At 35.8% G+C, this 21431-nt stretch overlaps 2 protein-coding genes and 1 long non-coding RNA gene across 6 annotated transcripts in view; 2 read left to right on the forward strand and 1 right to left on the reverse strand.

Annotated features, from left to right (window-relative positions):
* The window catches only part of mvb12bb (multivesicular body subunit 12Bb), a 55520-nt gene extending 51558 nt beyond the window's left edge, over nucleotides 1–3962 (forward strand). For both annotated transcript variants that reach the window (XM_038287591.1, XM_038287592.1), the window contains exon 10: nucleotides 3856–3962. In XM_038287591.1, coding sequence (XP_038143519.1) covers nucleotides 3856–3897 — 42 coding nt within the window. In that variant the 3' untranslated portion in view covers nucleotides 3898–3962. The remainder of the gene's footprint in view (nucleotides 1–3855) is intronic.
* On the reverse strand, nucleotides 43–17306 carry LOC119785147. Of its 2 annotated transcripts, none has more exons than XR_005281017.1 (4): nucleotides 17225–17306; nucleotides 7550–7820; nucleotides 4216–4330; nucleotides 43–947 (listed from the first exon to the last, which is right to left on the reverse strand). It is a non-coding gene; the product is annotated as an uncharacterized LOC119785147 (long non-coding RNA). The 2 variants fall into 2 exon arrangements; XR_005281016.1 differs by having other exon boundaries at nucleotides 4216–4365.
* A 2182-nt stretch (nucleotides 17307–19488) lies between these two features.
* The window catches only part of lmx1bb (LIM homeobox transcription factor 1, beta b), a 64984-nt gene continuing 63041 nt past the window's right edge, over nucleotides 19489–21431 (forward strand). Inside the window, exons 1-3 of one of the 2 annotated variants that reach the window (XM_038287587.1) lie at nucleotides 19489–19764; nucleotides 20049–20171; nucleotides 20488–20674. In XM_038287587.1, the coding sequence (XP_038143515.1) occupies nucleotides 20102–20171; nucleotides 20488–20674 (257 nt within the window). In that variant the 5' untranslated portion in view covers nucleotides 19489–19764; nucleotides 20049–20101. Of the gene's footprint in view, nucleotides 19765–20017; nucleotides 20172–20487; nucleotides 20675–21431 lie in introns of those variants that run through there. The other variant, XM_038287586.1, reaches the window with a different exon arrangement.

Raw genomic sequence — 21431 nt, forward strand, 5'->3', positions numbered from 1 at the left:
CCTATCGCCGGCAACCGTTTTTATAGTTTTTTTTTTTTTTTTTTACAGATTTTTACTAATATAGACATGTTAGTAAGTTCATTTGACATTTTTTAAAACAAAACTTGTCTTTAGACAGTATAGTCCGATGAGGCCTAGCTGCTCTGTCTCTGACACAGAGGAGGTTATCCACCACCATAAGAAATTAAGGGGCTATAATATTTGAACACAACCTGACTTAAAAAACCCTTTAATTAACATTTATGTTCAGTTTCTTTTCAATCTTTCAATCACCCCTATATTAAAAAAAATGTGACATATACATACATAAAATAGAGAACTACAAAATTCTCCCTATTTCTGATGAAATACTGTAGCCTACAGGCATCTGTAGGAAGAAAATCATCTGTACGCAGCTCCTTATTTTTACAGCTCTAGTATTTGTGAAAACGAGAGACAAAAAGAGTGCGCATGTCTCTGTGTGTGTGTGTGTGGGGGGGTGTGTGTGTGTGTGTGTGTGTGTGTGTGTGTGTGTGTGTGCTTAAGAGTGACAACCCCCCTTCTCTCTCATTAGCACGGTATCTTGGTATCAGAACTGCCAGGAAGTGACAGACCACTGTAAAAGAACAGGTGCTGTTGGGTTTGAGATGTGTTACAGAGCAAACACTCCCTCATCAAACCGGGTGTCTGTTCTGCACTCTGCCTCTGTCTTCTGTCACACACTATCCAAATCACACAGTCGCCATCTTGTCATATGGTCATCCGAATGAAGCTCATTGCCGGCGCAGGTATTAACGCCATCTACATGTGCATGTGTGTGTGTCCAGGCTGGAGACAGGCTGACTACTCATCCTATATATTCTTGTCTTTTATTCCTTCTTCCTCTGCTCCTGCTTCCTCCCCACCTCCTCCTCCCTCCTTTTCTTCTCTGGGAGTGTGATTAGCAGGAGGACACATGGTGAGCTGAGCTGGGGAAGAGAAGGGAAGGGCATGAGAAATCATTAATTACAGCCGCGCTGGAGCTGATGAAGTAAATGTGAGATAGTGTAACACAGGATTTAGTGAAGTGGACGACAGCACAAGATTAATGGTGGGGCCAGGCTGATGAGGATAAGTCACAGCTTAGCTTGATAATTAGTTTCCAAGTGGAAACATCCCTCACCATTGTGTTATTTTTACTTCTCTCCTCTTATTATTATAGCCGATGAGCACAAGCAGAGGGAAATGGAGTCAGTAATTTACCTGCAAAGCAGCACAAAGTCTCCTTTTATTTCTTTTCCAAATCTTCTTGGTTTACTTTTTATACACATGTTTTTATTATTGTTATTTTTTTTTTTCTTTTTATTGGAGCATCTTCTTTCCCCTTTTCTTTTAGAACATCTTCTTCCTCTGCTGTCCAGAAGAGGTCACTGTCACCTGTTCTCACTATAGACACCCTCACTACAGATTCCAATTGCCTTCTTTTCTCAAAATTGCCAAGAAATAAATAAATAAACACAGAAAGAGATGTAGCCCTTCTGAATTCTCCATATGCGCATGTAATTGAGGTAAACTGTTGTAATCAGAGCCAGAGTTGTAGATAAGACCATTCCCTAACAGGCATCACTTAAGCCATGTCTCAGACGATGTTGGTTCCAGCAATTAGGCATTCTTTTCATTTCCCAAATGACTCGCAAAAAAACTTGAGGATATTATAATTGCTTTTAGCCACGCATATCTAATTTGTGTCTTTTTAAGTGTTAATTAGTAAGCGAATTAAAGTGACATCTTTATGTAGTTTGCTGTGCTGAAAAATGTTGTTGGCGGCTGCTTAATGATTTTTAGAGCGAGTATAGCGGACTGGGATAAAGTGTGTGTGCACACATGACGGGCTTTTCATTAGCACCTATGTATGATCGGTTTCAGGGAGTTTTCTGTGTGTTTGGGTGTGAATGAATGGAAGGACAGTAGAGTACAGTGGTGTGTGAGAGGCAGAGCTCCAAATAGAGGTGGAATTAATGAAGACAACATGTCACATATTTTTGGCAGTGGAGCAGGGACAGGAAATGAAGCTGGGCTCGTCTGGGTGACTGCCGCCCATGTTCGAGTGTGTCACTGTCCTGTCAGGCTGTGTGTAAAACTGGCAGACATTGATACATGCTCTCCCTGATAACACCCCATTCCCCCATCCATCATCCACACACCCCCACACACACACATACACACAATCACTTGTATATTTATTTACTGTGCCAGATGTTGAGACTGATTTTTGTGTGAGTGGAGAGACCTGAATTCTTTCACAAATAATAGGCTTCTGATATGTGACAGGTTTGGGTAACTTGCTGCTTCGCCACAAGTAGATGAAGGTGGGAGTGGGAGTGGGAGTGGGAGTGCACTCCCCCTCATTGGGAGCACACAGTTTTAAAATTTCAGGTGTTGTTCTGTAGCTTGCTGCCTTCTGAGTTGGACTGTGGTGAACTTCTTCCGGTGATCATACAGCATCACCTAGTGCTCCCTTACAGTAAGACAACTGTTGAACTTAGTGTGAGGAGCTCTGCTTATGTCTTTAAACTCACAATTAAAAAAAATGTTAATCGCTTTGATCTGTTCGGAAAATACTCCAATATAATCTAGTGCAAATTTACTTTTTCCAGTGCATAAAACTAAATATATTTGTTATTGTTTGTTGTTTTTGTTTTTTCTTTTTGTAGGATTTTTGGAAAGCTCTACTCTCATTATATTTTTATGGATTTTTCTCTTTTTTTTTAATTAACTTTGAGCAATACAGCAATTGGAAAATGTAGACTTTTTGAACCGATTACAAAAGTAACTTCATCTTTGGCAGGTCATTTTGTTGACTAATGATTTAATGTGAGAAAAAAAAAGGCAGCTATGACAATAACGCTGATGATCTCAGTCTGCATGCTCACAAACAGTCAGCTGATTGTTGAATATAGGAAAAATAGGGAAAAAAATGGAAAATAATGTAGAATTTATATATTAATTATCAAACTGAAATACAAATACATTTCTATGCCCGCAAATGTATTTAAAAAATCAGTTTTATTTCTGTTTTTTTCTTTTTTTATATAATGAAAACATCAGTAATAAGAGATGGCAGAAGTAACCAAGTAACCACATCAAAGGCAGTTATTCTGTGATTTATTTGAATATAGTTGCTGTAGGAGGCGCTGTTGCTTCTTTTCTTCAATTAACTTTGGTTTTCTTTGAAAAACAATTGATAAAATGTGTTTATTATGTAAGCAGACTGAAGCCTATTTATTTATTTTTATTTATTTGTTTATTTACTTATTTATTTATGTATATGTATTTTAGTTGTAAGGTCTTTTTACATTACATTTTCTTTTACAAAGTTACGTTTTCTCACCAGTGTTAGGAAAAGACAAAAAGCTACCTATATAAATAATGAATTATATATATTTTCTTCTCTTCTGTATTCAAATAATATCTATTTTATTTTACTTTGATGTGTTTTCTTTCTATTGTTTCTTTCTATGTAATCCAAAAACTGTCCCAACTTAGTTACTTCCTGGCTTACAATTAAATCTGAACTTCAAAGCAGTCTGTAAATCCATAATTTAGCAACATACCAAAAAAAAAAAAAAAAAAAAAAAAAAAAAAAAAAAAAAGGGGTCTTGTCGTTCTTCTACCACAAGGGGGCAGTGGTACTGTACCTCCTCCCTGGAATAATTCTCTCATCTTTTTCCTGCTGATGGATAAACTTCACTCAGTCTTATTTTAATTTAATAGTTAAGTGACATCAGATAAAAATCTTAGACTGTGTCCGAATGGTGCTAAAATAATTCTTTGTTTATTTTTTTCTCTGTATTTCCTTTCTCTCACAGTAATTCCACCTTTTTTTTCTCCTGACAGTTTCACTACAACTTCGGCACAGAGCGGAGTATTGTGTCTTAACTTCCAATCAAGCCACAGAAGCCACTGTAACCAGAAAGGACAAAGAAAAGAAAGGAAACAAAAATTAAAAATAAACTGTGATTTCTTCTACTAGCCTAGATTTTATTATGTTATTCCCTACCTCTTTTTATTTAATTATGTAATTTCTGAAATGTATTTAGAAATAAAAATAAATGTTTTCTCTTCAAAATGTGAAACTTCTACAGTTATCCTCCTTTTTTACTTTATTTGTCAGATAGTTGGAATCAGATTTAAAAGGGTGTGTGGCCCAAAATAAAACAACAATTTCCAGAGTGAACATGGTAAGCTGTGACTCACTTGTTGCTCATCAGAGTTGCACATCTTTGATGATGCCTTGGAGGGCGAAGAAGAACGCAGGAACGAACAGGTCCATCTCATGTTCATTTTCCAGAAGAAGCATCTTCCTGTCAAGCTTCATGAGGAGCATGCAACAACAATGAGCAGAGCCTGGAGACATGGAGTGTTTACCCCAGACACCACCCCACACACACACACACACACACACACACACACACACACACACACACACACACACACACACACACACACACACACACACACACACACGTTAACAGTTACTCTTCAACTGAATCAGCTCTTTAAAAGCACGACCGTTCACTATGGAGAATGTTTTTCCCATATGCTGCTTACCTGTAGTTAAATAAACTATTTGGAAAACTTGGATTACAATGACTTTAATTATTCCTAGACAATAATATTGAGGTAATCATCCTTTAAAAACACACTATGATTTTGTTTTGGGTCTTTGACATTAACAAAATGCACTACAGTTATGAACACAACCTTAATACCAAAGAATGACTTCCTCATCACTGCTCATTTTTTAAAAACTCAGATTTATCAAGTGTAATTAATATCAGACATTTATTCACTGAAAAACATCCCTGCTGTTTATTAGACTTGTAATTTGGTGAACTTACAGATTTTGCCAACTGTTTCTTTTTTTTTTTTTTTTTTTGTTGTTGGGCCAAAACTCCTAATGGCTTTTGATTTTCACAGGTGTTTAATGAAGCAGGCAGCAGATGACAGCCCTCCTTGACTGTTTGGTTTGTTGCTCTGCTGCTGCTAAAATCAGAGCGACTGAGGAATTCTCTGCAGAGGGAGCAGCTTTCACGCTCCTTCGCGAAGGTGACACTCGTGTCAGTGAAGCCCCTGAGAACGTGACAGGCTTCATCAGCCTTGCTCCCTGCTGGTTCATAGAGTGCATCTATACAGTGTGCCATATGCAAACTGAAAAAAATATGCAAGAAAAAAGTAGTTTAATGTGCCAGGGAATTTCAGATGTTAGATAGTTTTTATGCTTATTCCATTTTTTTATACACCCTTTAATAGATATGCGTTGTTAGTGTTCTTTAACTTTCTTTTTTTCAGTATATAAATATAAAAAATAGATATTTTGTTTTTGTAGGAAATTGACAGGACCAAAACTACAACTAAACTTTAATTAGATATCAAAAGTAGAGAAGAAACCATACCTTGAAATATTTATATAGTTTTGGAAACCAATAACATAAATATGAGTATATCCAAGTCATATTTCTTATAATGTCTTATTTTTTTAAAGTATGCATAATATCCATGTGCTGTGCTCAGTGTGAGCAACAATGTATGTTATTGGGATTTTAACTTTCTGACTTTAACGGCTCATAACTCTGTAGGTCTGATGTTGGCATGTAGGTAATAAAACGTTTGCTTCTACAGGAAAAAAGCTGGATCATCCTGTCTGACAATGAAAAATGAAGGCACGTTTAAATATAAAAAGATTTGAATTTGCAAAAAAAATAAATGTTTAAATGTACTGTAATCTTATTTATTCATTTATTTGCTGCATTATTTTCAGTTCGCCTGCTTATTCTGTTTCTCATTCACATATTTCAAATCCAGTATCATTTTCAGATGAATATTCTCGTATTTAATACATAATATCGTTCCTAAACTCTTTATGGTAAAACAGTGTTGTGTTGATGATAAATGGATTAGAAACTGCTAGTTTAAGTGACTTTAGAAATAACAAAAAATTGACAAATAGGAACTGAAATATTTTTTACAAAGTTTGTAATTTGGCTGACAGATTTATAATGCACCTCTTAGGTTCTGATTGTTTCTCGGTTTCTGTTAAATTCTCTACCATGCAACTTTTTAGAACCTGTGTTTTCTTTTTGTTTTTTATTATAAAATGTTTTATCATGTTCTAATTTTACCTCTAAACCTCCACATAAACCCATCTTAAATGAGCAGCAATCAATCAGCAGATATAAAGTAAAATAGTGGCAGTATGATGCACTGAAATACCTTTATCGAGCGAGGAAAAACATGTGGATGGAGCTAAATATGGAGCAGTTTAAGAAAAAAAAAAAGACTTAAACTGTGCTGGAGGTTGGCCTTCCAGCATTACAACGACCCTAAACAGGCAGAACAACAATGGGCTGGTTACATCAAAGCATATGAATGTTTCCGACCTAAATCCAATTGAGAATTTAAAGCAACACTGGAAAAAACTGAAATCTAGATAAGTAATTTTTTTCTTAAAATAAGTGCATTTGTTCTTGGATTGAGGACTTAAAAGACACATTTTGCCAAAGGAACGGGATAATTTACATTTAAAAATAAGAAAACACAATTGCATTGTCTTATTTCAAGTGCATTTTATCTAATCATCTTGTTTAAAGAGTAAAAATACTCATTCCATTGGCAAACTACCTCATTTACCTACTCAAATCAAAGGTAAATACAATTAATTTAAGCTATTTTTACTAATTTGTAGATTGTTTTTCCAGTGAACCCTTAAACATTGATTTGTTTTAGAGGGTCTCCATCCATTCTGGCTGAGCTTGGAATAAAAAAAAATTAATAGCTTCAGATCAGGAACTGAAATATTTTTTTACATCAATGTCACACATCTTTTTACACGCAGCCCTGCTACAATACACCTAAATCAAATGGGTAAGCATTCATTCGAGCTCTAAACAGTCCTGCTAATGAGCTAACTATGAGATTCAGTTTAAAGAAAACTGTTTCAAAATGATGTCACTTCCTTTTTCATCTCCACTTGAATCTACCTGGTCTCTGCAGCCTACAGAAAGGTTTATGCCTTTAAGTGATGTTGAACTAAATGGAGCAGCACATCAAAGCCCCACCCCTCTGTGAGTCCACCAGATGTCTCATGGTCATTTTTAAACTCACACCCTGGGCCCATGACATGTAGCTGTGTGTAAGCATGTAGACAGAGGTAGATGGCCACTTGGAAATTGGAAAAGGAAGCCTGTATTTATGAGGTGGTTTGAGTTGCTGTGTTAAGACAGGCTTAGCCTGCCACTCTCCCTCTGACAGGCCTGTTTCCCCCCCCTGAGCCGAGGTGACCAGAGACAGGGTGAGGTGAAAGAGTAAAGGCAGGAGGGCCTGTCTAAGACAGGACTCTCAGGCAGGTGATGCAGCAAATCACTCTGCCAAGGAGTGTACCGTTCACTAGATTCATCATCTTCGTCACAAAGAAATAGAAAACTAATTGTTTTGTCTAGTCAGATTGCTTAAAATTTTCACAGAGGCCAAAACTGAGAAAGTCAAAGTTAATGGTTATAATATGACACCCACCTTTAATTTGACCACTTACCTCAGATGGTTTTCGTTGGCTGTTGATGTCATTAAGTGTTAGAAACCCTGACTGAGTCTGGAAGCAAAACGTTGGACGTGTGGTCTTCACCATACCGCCGCCTTAACAAGCCCCTGAGCTGCACTTAGAAGGAAGCCGCTCATCATACGCGTCTTTCCATACTTCAGCTGGAGGTAAGATGAGTGATGTCCCAGAGCAGGGAACCCCTTTTCTTCCTCCCCCTTTTTCTTCCTTTTTCTGCCAAGGCGGTCGGCCCATGTGAGTCACATTACTGTAATTGTACAGGGATGGAGTCGGGTGTGAGGTGATCTCTCTCTTCATCCCTCCATCCCCCCCCCCCAATCTTTCTCTTGCAGATATTCGCCACATGTTGTGAAATGACCAGCAAACATCTTTTCTCTCCCTTTCTCGGTCTCACCCCTGGAACACTCCTTGCAACACAGAAATCAATTAACTCCTTTCAAGTCAGATCAAAGACCCGTTGTGCCGACCAGGCTTTACTTAGACTTCAGGTGCAATTAAGTCTCCCACTGGATAGCGATGGTCCTGGACAAACGAAGGCAGGCTGCTGCCACTGTTCACCAATGTGTGAAGTATGCATAAAGCACTGGGAAGTCCTTAAACAAATGTTCAACCAAACAAGGAGGATGATTATGAAAGGGAATATTTTGACCTTTTTTATGTACAGTAATCTGTAACTGCATTTGACCCTGGCCTGACTTTGACTGTTCCTTATGTGAGGTTGCAACAACCGATCTATACATGATAAAGATATCTGGAGAAGTTAAAGCAAATATTCAGATAAGCTTGTTGACACCAAGATGCCACATTTTGCTTCAATTTTCTAACAGTGGGTTAGATAAACTGGTACTTGTCTGTCTCAAATCCAGGTGTTTTCCACTGTTCCTTACTGCAGATATAGAAAAAATCAGGTGAGCTCTGGACTAGAAGATTACATTACATCATTTTACTCTATTTTCATGCCTGTTCTGAGTGGCTAATTGGCTTCTTTGTTGATTGTTTTTTATTTATAAAGAAAAAAGTCTTTCTACCCAGAGTGACGTGGTTTGTAGGGACTCTACAACCAAGCCAAACTGAAAACTACTACCTGGAGGTGAGATTCATTTGTTTCCAGGAAATGTATTAAACCTCAACTGAATAAATCGTCACTGAATGCAGATGCATAAAGGAAGTTTAACACAAGGTAAACCGTTAAGCACTGTCTATAGACCAAAACAAGATGTGTGAAAAGCCATGTCTCTCTCTACCACCAGTCCAGCTGCAACTCCATCCTGACTCGCCCTCCCTTCCAAACTCGTGTGATCTATGCAAAGGTCAAATACACGGTAAACTAACATCACTTTTGGGAGGAAAATGTTAAGTGGATACTCATAACTATAATTCTGTTAGTTAGAACTTTTTTTTTGGCAAATGTTCTACTGTTTGTTAATAACTGAGTAATTGTGCCATTGAAAAACTGTTTCACTATTTGCATCAAACTGTATGTTTGCGGCTAATGGCATTAGTAGACTGTTAAGTTAGTAAAGTAATTACACTATGACGGCAGTATGAGTAGCTCTCCTGCAAAAGCAATCGAAAGCAGTTGGTCAGATGCTTTACGCTGCTGCTGGCCTTTTTTTGACAGGGAGGCGCTACGCCCTGAGAGAGCTATTCAAATGGAAGTACATGAACTAGCGGCAGTTTCAGCTTCTGAACAAGACACTGGAATAAAGCACAGAGAAAGGGCGTGTGATGCCATCTAAACAGATACCTTTCATTCTTCACATCAATATTCTTTTTTCGAATTAATTATTGCTCTTTTAAAAAAAGTTTTAGAAAAACTATATTTCCATAGTAACATTTAATGCTAACCCAGAGATTGTGCTTTTGTGAGACATCTACATAAAAAAAAAACTGGGAGAGTAGCTTTTTTATAATTATTTTTGCTCAATTAATCCACTCATCTATTCACATCTTTATAATTTTAGTTAACCAATGAAACCGATAAGTTACATAAATAATATTTTTCTTTTCTATGAGCGTTGGAAGGTTTGTGACAGAGTTTCTGAGTGTTGGTTATATGCGCAAAAATGTGGGATGCACAGAGTCCCATTCAATCAATAAATGCAGCTCATCAACTCAAATCTATATCAGGCAATTAAAGCTTTTATTTAATCTACAAAAATAAGTAAAAAATAGGAGTTAGTTGGATTGTATTTGAATGTTTAGCATCACAAATTGTTTTAGAAAATGATTTTTTTGTAAAAGTAAAACATTCCTTGCTAAACACATTTAGTCAAATTAAAAAAGTAATTTTTTGCTTTCTTTAAGTTCTGTTTTGTTTTTTGTGTTTATGGCATCTTTGGCTGTATTTATCGAGTTATGTTTACTTTTATTTTTCCTTTTTTTATTTTTTGCAATGCATGTTGCATCTCCTGGTGCTGGGAAGAAATACCAAAGCTCCTAACTAATCTCTCCATCAGCACTGCTGTGCCACAGAGTGTGACATCAAACCAGTCGGACATGAGGGAAGTGACTAAAGTTTCTGTCCACAGACAGGTGCACTGACCCTGTCCACCCTCCAAGGTGCCACTTGTATTTTATTGGACATTTATAGCCGGCCAGCATTTTTTAACCGCCACCTGGATGCAATAAAGGTTCAGCTCCTGAGCTCTGGCTGCCCAGAGGATTTCCCAGCAGCTCCCACGGGACTTCTGGCTAGTTAAGATGTTTATTAAGCTGAAAGTGGTCCAGTGGGAAAACAAGGCACTTCTGAGAGATTCGGGCCAGCAGTTTTCTTGTTAGACAGTGTGCTCCCTGGAGGATTGGGTTTCTTTTTCTTTCAGACCTCAGAGGGAGGACAGGGTCAGTTCACGGGGTGCAGGGTTGACCAAGTGGTAACTAGGCACATGAACCCAGGAAGGCAAACATCTAGATAGCATCAAGGTCAGCCCGCTGTGATTCCCACAGTTCCAAAGCCTACAGAGATCAGCCGAAAGCTTTCGTGTTCGCTCTGAAGAGGATACGGTTTAATTTTGGAATTCCATCATCTAACTACTGAATGAATGAATTCTTGGTAGGAATAGTTTATCTTATGATAAAATATATAATTAGCAGAAACTTTTTCCTATTTTCTTTGTAAAATGTTTAAAGATTCTGACCAATTAGAATAGAGCAGAGCTATTTCTGCCCGCTGTTTGATAGATCTTGACCTCACTAAGCCCTGTTGGACCTCTAACTTAAAGCCCTGGTCAGTAGCCTCCAGCACTCTGAACTATAATAACTGATGTTAGTCCCTGTTTTAGTCCCTGTTCAACTAACTTCTTCTCCGCTCAGCCTGATAAATATCCCTTTTGTTCTCATTTAGCTGTGAACTCTCAAACTGCAGAGGCCACGGCGAGCACATTGTGCGGCGCACATGTTGGAGTGATGGGTTTTTTAGTGCTCTCTGCCTAATGTTCAGGACAGATTAGAAATGCTCGCCTGTGACAGATGCTGTCTCCATCTTCACTATCAGATCCACCCAGCTGCAAAACATCTGGTGGATTTCTACCTTTTCTCTGAAGTGCAGCCTGTTATTGGCACACTTACAATCATATATGTACGCTTGCTCACAAAAAAACATCCACCGTATTTAATTGAGACAGGAAAAAAAAAAAAGAAGCATATTTACAGATGTGTGATCAGCTAAAAGCCTGCTGGCCTCAGTAGGGGGATAATCTAATGCTTTTTTTCTGTGGATTTGAGAAAATATTTGTTTTTGTTGCATTACATTCTAAAACCATGATTCATCATTATTTTTGTTCCAGAAAAATCTGATACATTTAGTTGTTTGCATCCAAATTTTTTTGGGGAATATCTGTCTCTACCAAAACCACAAAGTGTGCAAACACATGCAGGCTCTTCAGTAGACGGAGAGGTTTTCCTCTCCACATGAAGACCCGAGCTTGTTGTTAATGGCATAAATCCTAAAATAATTCTCCGGCATCCTGGAGTTTGAACTTTTTCCCTCGGAGGAGGCACTATTTTTGCCGGACAAATCCATTGAAAAACATGACCATTTGATGAAAGAAGCTGCAAATCATACCTGAGCAGAGGTACTTTTGCTAATGACAACATTAGCCTTGTAACAACAAAGGACATTTACTCTGCCCCAAGATGATGGTTAACAAAGTTTGTGAAAGAGCTTAAAGACCTTTCAGAGCATGAGGCGTCGTTTCTTTACCGTCTACTCCACCCCAGTAATTGAACTTTAAGAGTTATTTATTAAGCTTCTGAATTTAGTCTCATGCAAAGATTATTTTTATCCACACCATGAGCTCAAAGGGATTTATATCTACATTTAAAATTCTTTAAGAAACATTTTAAAAAATAAGGTAAAATCAATAAGTTTTGTAAGAAAAAAATAAAAGTAGAATAAACCTGCATAATTAGCATGAAATAAACTTTATATCTTAGTTTTCTTAGTCTATTCTTTTAGTTGGAGAAATATGAAATAGAATTAAAAATATTAGGCTGAGTTTTTTTTCTTTCTAGTTTATTTTTGCAGTAAAACTGATGACCTAAATATCGCATAAAATTAAAGAATGACATATTTCTACTGACTGTATTTTATGAGGATATTTTAAGTTTTTTTATTTTTGTTCATTTTGCTCTGAATTATTTTTTGAGATTACAAATTTATCATAATGATTTTTTTTACTCAAGTTGTTTTCCTTCAATTGTTTTTGGTTTTATGTTAGTTTTTTTCTTTTTGAGTAATAAAAATAAAGAGAAAATTCAAAAATCCTGCAAAAAAATTTATTCCACGGTGTTGATTGGATTTTTTAATAATATTTGGAATATGGAACATATTTTAATCTGGAGTAAGTCTGAATATTATGTCAGTTAGTTTAATTAACTGAGTTATTCTAAATTGCTTTTCATACAAAAAAGTATTTAGTGGCATATATTCTATTTGTTTAGCATTACAAATAAAAATAACCTGTATTTAATGTAATTTTAATTACTAATTGCCAAAACCGATGTGTAATACATTTGATCTAAACAAGGCTAAATGCTTTTATACCAAAAATTCCATCATCAACAACATAGCTTGTTATTCTGGTATAATCAAATTTTAAAAAAGGAAACATTTGCAACATCTAATAAAAGATTAACATGTGTTGTTGGTGAACTTTTCTTTTTTTGACAGAACACATTTGTTTTCTCTGTATTTTCGGTTTAGTATAAAGTCTTCAAAATTATGATTTCATTAGCATGTTACTGAATAAACGGCGCACTTTGGAGAGACGAACATTTTAAACACTGTGAGTTGTACATATAGGCTTTCGCCAGCAGGGGGAGGTGTTGTAATTAAAAAAAAAGCTGTTTTAACAGCTGCGCAGCTGTAAAACAGCATGTTACACTCAGAGTCACGCTGCAACTGTCTGCACAGACAACTGTCCTTAGGTTTGCTTTATAGTACTTAAAAAAAAAGATAAAACACTATTCTTTCACTGTGGAATTATTAATAATTGGAAACAACAGAAAAGATAAATAATCTATTAAAGTTATATATTAAATTATACAAGATAATATATTTTTAAAGGTTGATAGTTGCCATTAAAATGTCTTCAAATTTAATCAACAATATTAGTTTAAGCATAGTTTCTAATAATTGTTTCATTCTGTAAACATTAATGCTTTTACTTCAGCAACAAATCTAAATATTTTTCTTCCATATTCCTAAAATGTTGGCCCTGGCAACATTTCACCAAATGTGTATCGTCTGGGACAAAGCTGCAAGGCTAGTGAAATTATACATTTCTTTTAATTATTATTTTTATTTGGAAAGTAAGAGGAAAACTTTGAGCTGTCATACGACTGGAGAAAGCATCTGTAATTGAGCAATAATTAAGTTTACTTTCTGCTTTAACTAGTTAAGCAAACTGTGCTGATGGTGAAGCTTTTGAACAGCAGGAAAAGGTTAAATGTACCCTTATTGGAACAGATTTCCAAAGATTTTATCACCATTCAAGGTCCTTTTTGTGTCTAAATTAGTTCTCTATTGTTTGAACTCTCTAACATGGGAACCAGTTGATCTTATGTAAATAAAACTGCTTATGACTCTTTTACAGAGTAAGGCTAAAGACCCTCTCAATTAATGGTGCAAATTAATACCTAAAGTTAAGAAATTGGGATTGATTGCTTATAAGTACAATTAATCAGAGGTTGAAGGTTTTTAATGAATCTCAAGAACTTTGATCCAAGAGGAAGACGTTTTAAATTCAGCCTCTGCTTTTAGGCTGTTGACAATAGAGTTAAAAAAAAAAAAAAAACTCTGCTTGTTTAGAGTGTAATATTTACCGTCGTCTTTCATGTTCTTGTTGCTGTTGCTGAGATTTTTTTTTTTTTCAAATCTTATAGTAATGAAATTCTTTGATTCTTAAATTACCTTACCCATTAAACTTACACAACTTATTATCAATTTATGACTAAAAAATACTTTCATTACAAACTATAAAAATTGTTATACCAACTGTGTTGGTGTAAATCTGTTTATTTCATTGTTGCATTAGAAAATATTCTCATAATTAAAGCTTTGGTGCTTATATGCAGTTTAAGCTAATGACTAGGAGATGGACTTGAAGCACAAATAATTTATTTTCTGAATTTTGTTGTTCTTGGATTCAGTTTATTGTTTTAATAAAATGGGAATTTAAAGTAAAAGTACACTCCAGTTTTAAACAATCCAAACGATTATTATTTAGCCCAATTCATTTCTTAATTACATAACCAGGTTCACGTTCAAAACCAAACTCACCAAACAGATTAAACTCTGAAATAATTTTCAAGCATTAAAGTAGGAATTATTTACAGGTCACATGTGTTTGTTAAGCAGCTAATATGATGAGATATTCATTTTAATTACAAAATAATTCCTTTTTCAGGCTTCAGGGTTGAAGGATTGTTAGATCTGGATGATCAGGGCTGGAGACTTGGGTCATTTTTAACAGTTCCTGTTCTCATGAGGAGTTAAATACAAATGAAAGAAAAATTGGTTATTTTGTATGTGCATTATTATCATTATTTTTTATTGTACTTTCTGCATTTTACAAGTGGTATTATGAGAATTCACATAGCCTGATCTGCTCCAAAAACCTTTTTGCAGGCGCAGGTTGCAATAGAAATTATATGCAGCTTCTTAGTTTACAGTCAACCAGGGTTTCCTTACCTAAAAGTATTCATAAGCTTGGGAAAAGTTGCACATTAATGAACATCAGTATAAAAACAAATGTAAATGTGCCGGATTATAGCTACAAAGCTAGTTTTCATCCGTTAAAAACTCTATTAAGAGAAGTAGTTTTATCTAGGTGATTGCTCTGAATCTGAAACATATTTCTAATCTTTTATCGAAACATATAGCAAGAAACATTAGAATTTTAAGCATTAACCATTTTAAGCCTTTTAATTTATATGGAAAAAAAGTTTTTAATCTCTAGAATTTATCCAAAAGGGGAAACAGTCTTATTTAGAGTTTTTTTTTTTTTTTTTTCATTTTACCCTGAAACAAATTAGATCTGGCATAAACATTTTACAACATAATATAAAAATAATATAATATAATAAAATTAGTTCATTGTAAAGAAACATAAATAAATAAATAAATAAATAAATAAATAAATAAATAAATAAAAAAGGTGTGTTTCTGTTTTATTAAACACTAAATATATATAGTCTGGATGGGCTAAGCCCCCAATGCCTGTGTCTTAAAAACGCCTCTGTTCATTGTTATGATAAGTTGTGGAAATTTAGAAAAACAGACCCATATATGGTTATATTTATAATCACGCGAACCATCACTGGGTTTGACTATACCTATAATTAGATCAAATGGTAATCAAGTCCCAGCTCAGTCTTGCTCCATGCTCTGACGCTGCGGCCCACAGCCGCAGGTAAACGGATTTCAGAGTCACATTGCCAAGCTGGATGTCAGCTCCCTGTCACACGGGAGGCTGTCAAGCCATTTGTCAGGAACTCGATAAATTTGTCAGAGGAGGGGATGGCTGGGGAAGAAAGAAAAAAAGAAAATCTGAATCCAATAAATCATAACGTAAACAAATCTCGCCATGGGTTGACAGTGCTGTATTAAACTTCGGTCTAATCCTCCGGGAGCCGGGATTATCCCGCAGTATCATTTTTTTTTTTTCTTCTGCCTCGATAAAGATCAGAGCTGGGCTACTTTAACTTCTCATCAAATAACCTAAAAAAAAATCCTTAGAAATATTTATTGACTTAAAATTCGGAATAAACAATATTAAACATAAGTTACTTCATTTACCGCGGGGCCCCTTCACTGTCCTGAAGGGGACCCAAACTGTAAAAATGGGAAAAAAAATGAAAAAAAGAGAAATCTTCAGCCTCAGAAAAGTCAGATGGAATTACATGTGACTGGGTCGCAAAATGCAAACGCTTCAACAAGCCTCTGTGTTGATCCACGATGGTCAGCGGTTCCAGAGAGTGAACCAGAAAGCGCTGTGCTCCTGCAAAGCTTCCGCTCCCTGCAAGTATTTTAAAGCAAACAATGAGCGAGGCTAAAACTGTCCACCATGGCAATATTTTCACCAACGTTTGGGAACTTCTTCAAACTAAAGAATAACGTTATGCGCTCAATTGCCTGATATTTGCATACGTTTAAGAAGCTCAATCTTCATTAGAAAGCCCTATTAAAAGATCAAAGTGAGTAAATTACCAAAGTCCTGCAGCTCTCCAAATTAGGCGGCCATTATGTTTGTGCTTTGCTATAATTTCCCCTTTGAAGATGCAAGAGTTTCTTCCCATTTTCAACAAGGTATTTTATTTTAACTTGCCTCTTGGTTTTACAGGATTATTTTAAAATTAAGTGCAAACTCTCAGCTTAAGCAACTTTCTAGAGATAGTATCCCGCAAGCTGCAGGACTAACGCTGATCCCAGTCCACACTTCAGATTATGTATAATCTGCATTATACGCTGAAGTAATTTATCTTTATTTATTAGTTTTGTAGCCTGCAGAGCCTCCGGGTTTAAGGACGGCCTGTGGCGGGGATGTATGCGTCTTATTCTGGAGCAACACGATACAAATTAATAATAATAATAATAATTGCATTAATTTGCGCATATATATATATATATATATATATATATATATATATATATATATATAGCCTATATATTTACCATTTTGTTTAAAGAACTTATTGATAATGGCAACAAATTGTATACCCTGAAAATATTATGTAATTATTAGATTTTTTTATTTAATTATGTAAACAGACTCATAACAATAACATTTTAACTTTTCAATTATAATAAGTATAAATACTAGAAATAATACAAGGAAACAAGAGGTTCTAAATACAATCTAATTAGGTATTTTAAGCCCAGTTTCTATAAGTTTGTAGACATTTTACTTTAGTTTAAAAAAAAAAAAGCCATCCCAGGGTAAAACGCAAAATATTCCTCTTAAACTTTCTGAGAAGTTGAATATTTCCGCCTGAACTAAGTTATTTTACTTTGTTCTAATTGCATATATCTTTCAATATTTTGGTGTGTCTAAAAAAAAAATTATATTTCTAAAATGAGAACAGGCGCCTGCAGGAATCATGGCTGTTTGGATTATGTTTTAAAGCTGTATTAATATAATAGCCCCTTACCTTTCCGATGGATGCAACAGTTCTGCTTACTTTAAAGTAAATTGCATGCTTTCTGTGCAACACACCTGCTGCTATAGTTTTTTCCCCCCCACTCTCATAAGGCGAGGGAGGGCCTGTCATGCAGACGCTCATTAAAACACCGCAGGCTGAAAGTCTAGTTTGATTTATTGAGCAAATGTTTGATGTCCTCATTCACAAAAGTGACCCAATGATGACTGTTGAATATAGGGCATAGAGGGGAAAGGGGGGGCAGAATTCATAGGTTCCTAGAAATCTATTGATTATGTTCCATCGATAAAGTTGAACTCCTGATGCTTCTTAGTGGTGAGATAATCCAATATAGCGTGAGAGGGAGGGTAATTGACCCCATGTTGATGGAGGAGATGGAAATAGAAGCAAACTATAGGTTGAGCCTCAGGAGGATATCTTCATGAGAAATTAAAGTGGATTTAGGCTTTAATAACCAAAGCAGAAATAATTAAGTCATAATTTCTGCTCAGTTTTTCATTGTGTTTGATCAAAGCATGTTAGTGGGCTCTACATGGTACATTCAAGAAACGCAGTTTACTCTTTAAACAGCAGAGGGCAATGAAAACAATCCTCTGCTTGCATTCATAACTGGGCTACAGGTCATCGCCTTGATGCAGCGCAAAGAGCAGCAAGCCAAGACCTCTGAAATATGATATAACTAGTGTTAAGAAAAACGTTTCTACCAACAGTTTAATACATTTAACTAGCTCCATGTAGAATACGTCATTTATTTTTCAAGTGCATTTTTCTTTATTATTCATTTTTGTAGCCTATTTTTATAAGAAAAGTGTGAAAATAAAACCCAATTTCCCCCTGCTGAACCAAGGAGTGGTTGAACATAACTTATTAACAAACGATTCCACCTATAGCCTGCTACCAATATTGGATACTATGATAAATATTCACATCCAATAAATGTTGAACATTTCCTGCAGATCAAGTTAGATATGTCACCATTAGCGCTGAACCAAGCCAATAAAACAGAGATCATATCAAAAGGAATCAGCCGCATCTCTGAGTCAAAAACGTAAATAAAAGGTCATGGAAAGGACCCTGGATCACAACTGGTCACCCTGATTCTGACAACACCAACAAAGCTTTCTACTATAGAATTCATGGCACGTCGTTATTCTTATTTATTATTATTTATTTTTTGGTTGGTTTTATTTTGATGTATTTATTTTGTTATCTATCTATCTATCTATCTATCTATCTATCTATCTATCTATCTATCTATCTATCTATCTATCTATCTATCTATCTATCTATCTATCTATCTATCTATCTATCTATCTATCTATCTATCTATACATACATACATACATACATACATATATATACATACATATATATATATATATATATATATATATATATATATATATATATATATATATATATATATATATATATATATATATATATATATATATATATATATATATATATATATATATATATATATATAATGTTTCAGGAAAAGATACATAAATTAAATAAGAAGGAACATTTGTTTATGGTAACACAATCCATGTAATTTAAAAAGAGAAAGTCCTTAAATTTACAGAAGATCATTAGTATTATTTTATTATTATAATAACAATTATTATAATAATGATATATCGTTATTATAATTATTATTGTTATTATTATTGATGCTATTAATATGATCGTTATTATTATTATTGCACTGCATTAGTTGACTTAAAGCCAGCCGAGAGGGCAGAGGCCACCTCAGTGCCGGACACAGCGCTGTTATCACCCCTGATCGCCAGGTGCATCAGCTGAAAGGGAGCAGCAGCTCCCAGCAGACAATACACAAAAGAGCCCGTGATGCTCCAAAACAATCATACACACACAAACCCACACACACAGTTAACCCTGTTCGGGCTTCTGTGCACAAAAGATGCCAATACGCCCCCTTCATTTTTTTATTCTTTTTTATTTTGCAATGTCTTGTGTTTTGTTTTGATTTGTATTATTGTATCTCTCCTCTCCTCTTTTTCTTATTTAAATCACAATGCACACACATTTAGTGTTATTTCAGATATTATTATCATCATTATTGCGCTGATAATTATTATTATTATTATTGATTTGATCCATGGGCTGTTATTGGACTGTGAAGAGCGCACTGTAACCAGCTCTAACAGAACTCCAATGGCAGTGAATGGAGGGAGGAAAAAAAAAGTGTAGCCATGCCTGCAGAAGTGGGAGGATCTCTACTCGCTTCAATCTTGATCTCAGACTTTTGCAGCGACGGGGGCACAAGCAGCCAACCGTCTCTGTTGGTTCCAAAGAGTTACTACCGGGACATCTGCATATACGCACTGTGCTATCTCTGGATTTGGTGTCAACTTTTACCCTTCTCTCTTTTTTTCCCCTTTCCTCCTCTTTGGCGAGGCTGTCATTCGGGGAAGTCATTTTGTTGCGGCTCCCTCTATTTTTTTTTTCCACACGTCGGCTTTGGAGGAGAAGATAAAGCTTCCTCGGTCTTCCAATCATAACAGGTGACTGTCCAGAGTTTACCATGTTTGTTTGCTGCTCGTCTTTGACATATCAGGGATCCACGCTTCCGGCTTAGGGTGTTTTATTGACGAGCATCAGAAAAAAAAGTCGCATTTTTCTCCTTTTATCTTTGCGTCTCTTATTTTGCGCGCCGCTCGGAGTTTCCAACAGGTTTCCCAGCTCGCCCACTTATACTAAGCCCCTCCAGACAGCTTTAAGAGGCCGGGATTTCCTTCGTTTTTTCCCTTGTCAGCTCTCACCCATATTCTTATGGATATCGCAACAGGTCTGGTGTCGCTGGAGCGCCTCTCCGCGGGGGAACGGTCCGAGACGCGCATCATGCTGGACGGCATAAAAATCGAAGATCACCCGCTGCGATCGGGACAAGCCACGCTGGGAGTCATGCTCGGTAGGTGTTAGACTCAAGTGCACTCAAGTGAGGATTTTTTTTTATTATTATTTAGAATTTTTTTATTTTCTTTTAGCATTCCTGCATTTTTTTATGTCACAGCAATGCAAAAAACCAAAATGACTCAGTGCAATCAGATGCAGAAAATGATGCATTGAGTCTTTATTTACATTTTACCTGCAGGATTTAGAAGATGTTAATTAAGGCCTTGCTGTTTAGATGATATGTATCTTATTTTTAATGTATTATGCAATGATTTTTCCCAACATTATAGCCAGTGCAGAAATGAATTCAGGCCTTCCCTCTGCTCTTCCAGGCTCCGACTGTCACCACAGATCCGTGTGTGAGGGCTGCCAGCGTCCCATCTCCGACCGCTTCCTGATGAGGGTCAACGACTCCTCATGGCATGAAGAGTGTTTGCAGTGCACCGTGTGTCAACAGCCTCTCACCACCAGCTGTTACTTCAGAGAAAGGAAACTTTACTGCAAACACGACTACCAACAGTAAGCACAATTACTGTCCGACGAGGTGGTGGGAGTTTTTTTGGTTATTTCCCACTTTTTCTTTTATTTTTTTCTCCTTCCTTTATGTTGTTTCTGTGGGTTTGTTGAATAAAATTGCTTTGGTTGCTCTGAAGGCCTTCTGAGGGGCTCACCTCTCAGAAACCCATTTTAGAGGGAAGAATTATTAGAAAATGTTTCCAATAATAATAGAAATAAATATGATTTGTGCAGATCGTTTTTATTTAAATGATAAAATATTGATTTTATTATTAGGGAAAAAAAAAAATAAAGAAATACATTTTGATTAAATTCTACGACCGACAGAACGGTGATGGTTCATCTGGATTACTGTTAAAGTAACCCACGGTGTTTCCACGCCAGCCTCTGCACCCACTGCCTGTGAAGATGCATTCTGATCCCGCTTCACACCCGAGAATCTGGAGGCGGAAAGAGTCGCTTTTTCTTCCGCTCCTTGACGCTGTTTTCGAATTGAATCATGGGTCGTTTCCCCGTCAACCTCATAAATCGTTTTGAAAATTGACAATAAATCATAGTTAAAAAAAAACATTTTTTTTTTTAAAAACAGCGCGCCTGGATTTATTCTCCCTAAAGTTATTTTTTTCTTTATATAAGTTAAAGGCGATAAGCCTTAATATTAAAATCTATGACATATCCTATTACCTTTATTTGATGTATACGATCCGCTATTTTTTTATTCATTATATATATTTAGTTATTTTATTTTTTCTGAAATTAA

Source organism: Cyprinodon tularosa, unplaced genomic scaffold (assembly GCF_016077235.1).
Source record: "Cyprinodon tularosa strain WSP-4 unplaced genomic scaffold, ASM1607723v1 ctg240, whole genome shotgun sequence".
NCBI lineage: Eukaryota > Metazoa > Chordata > Actinopteri > Cyprinodontiformes > Cyprinodontidae > Cyprinodon > Cyprinodon tularosa.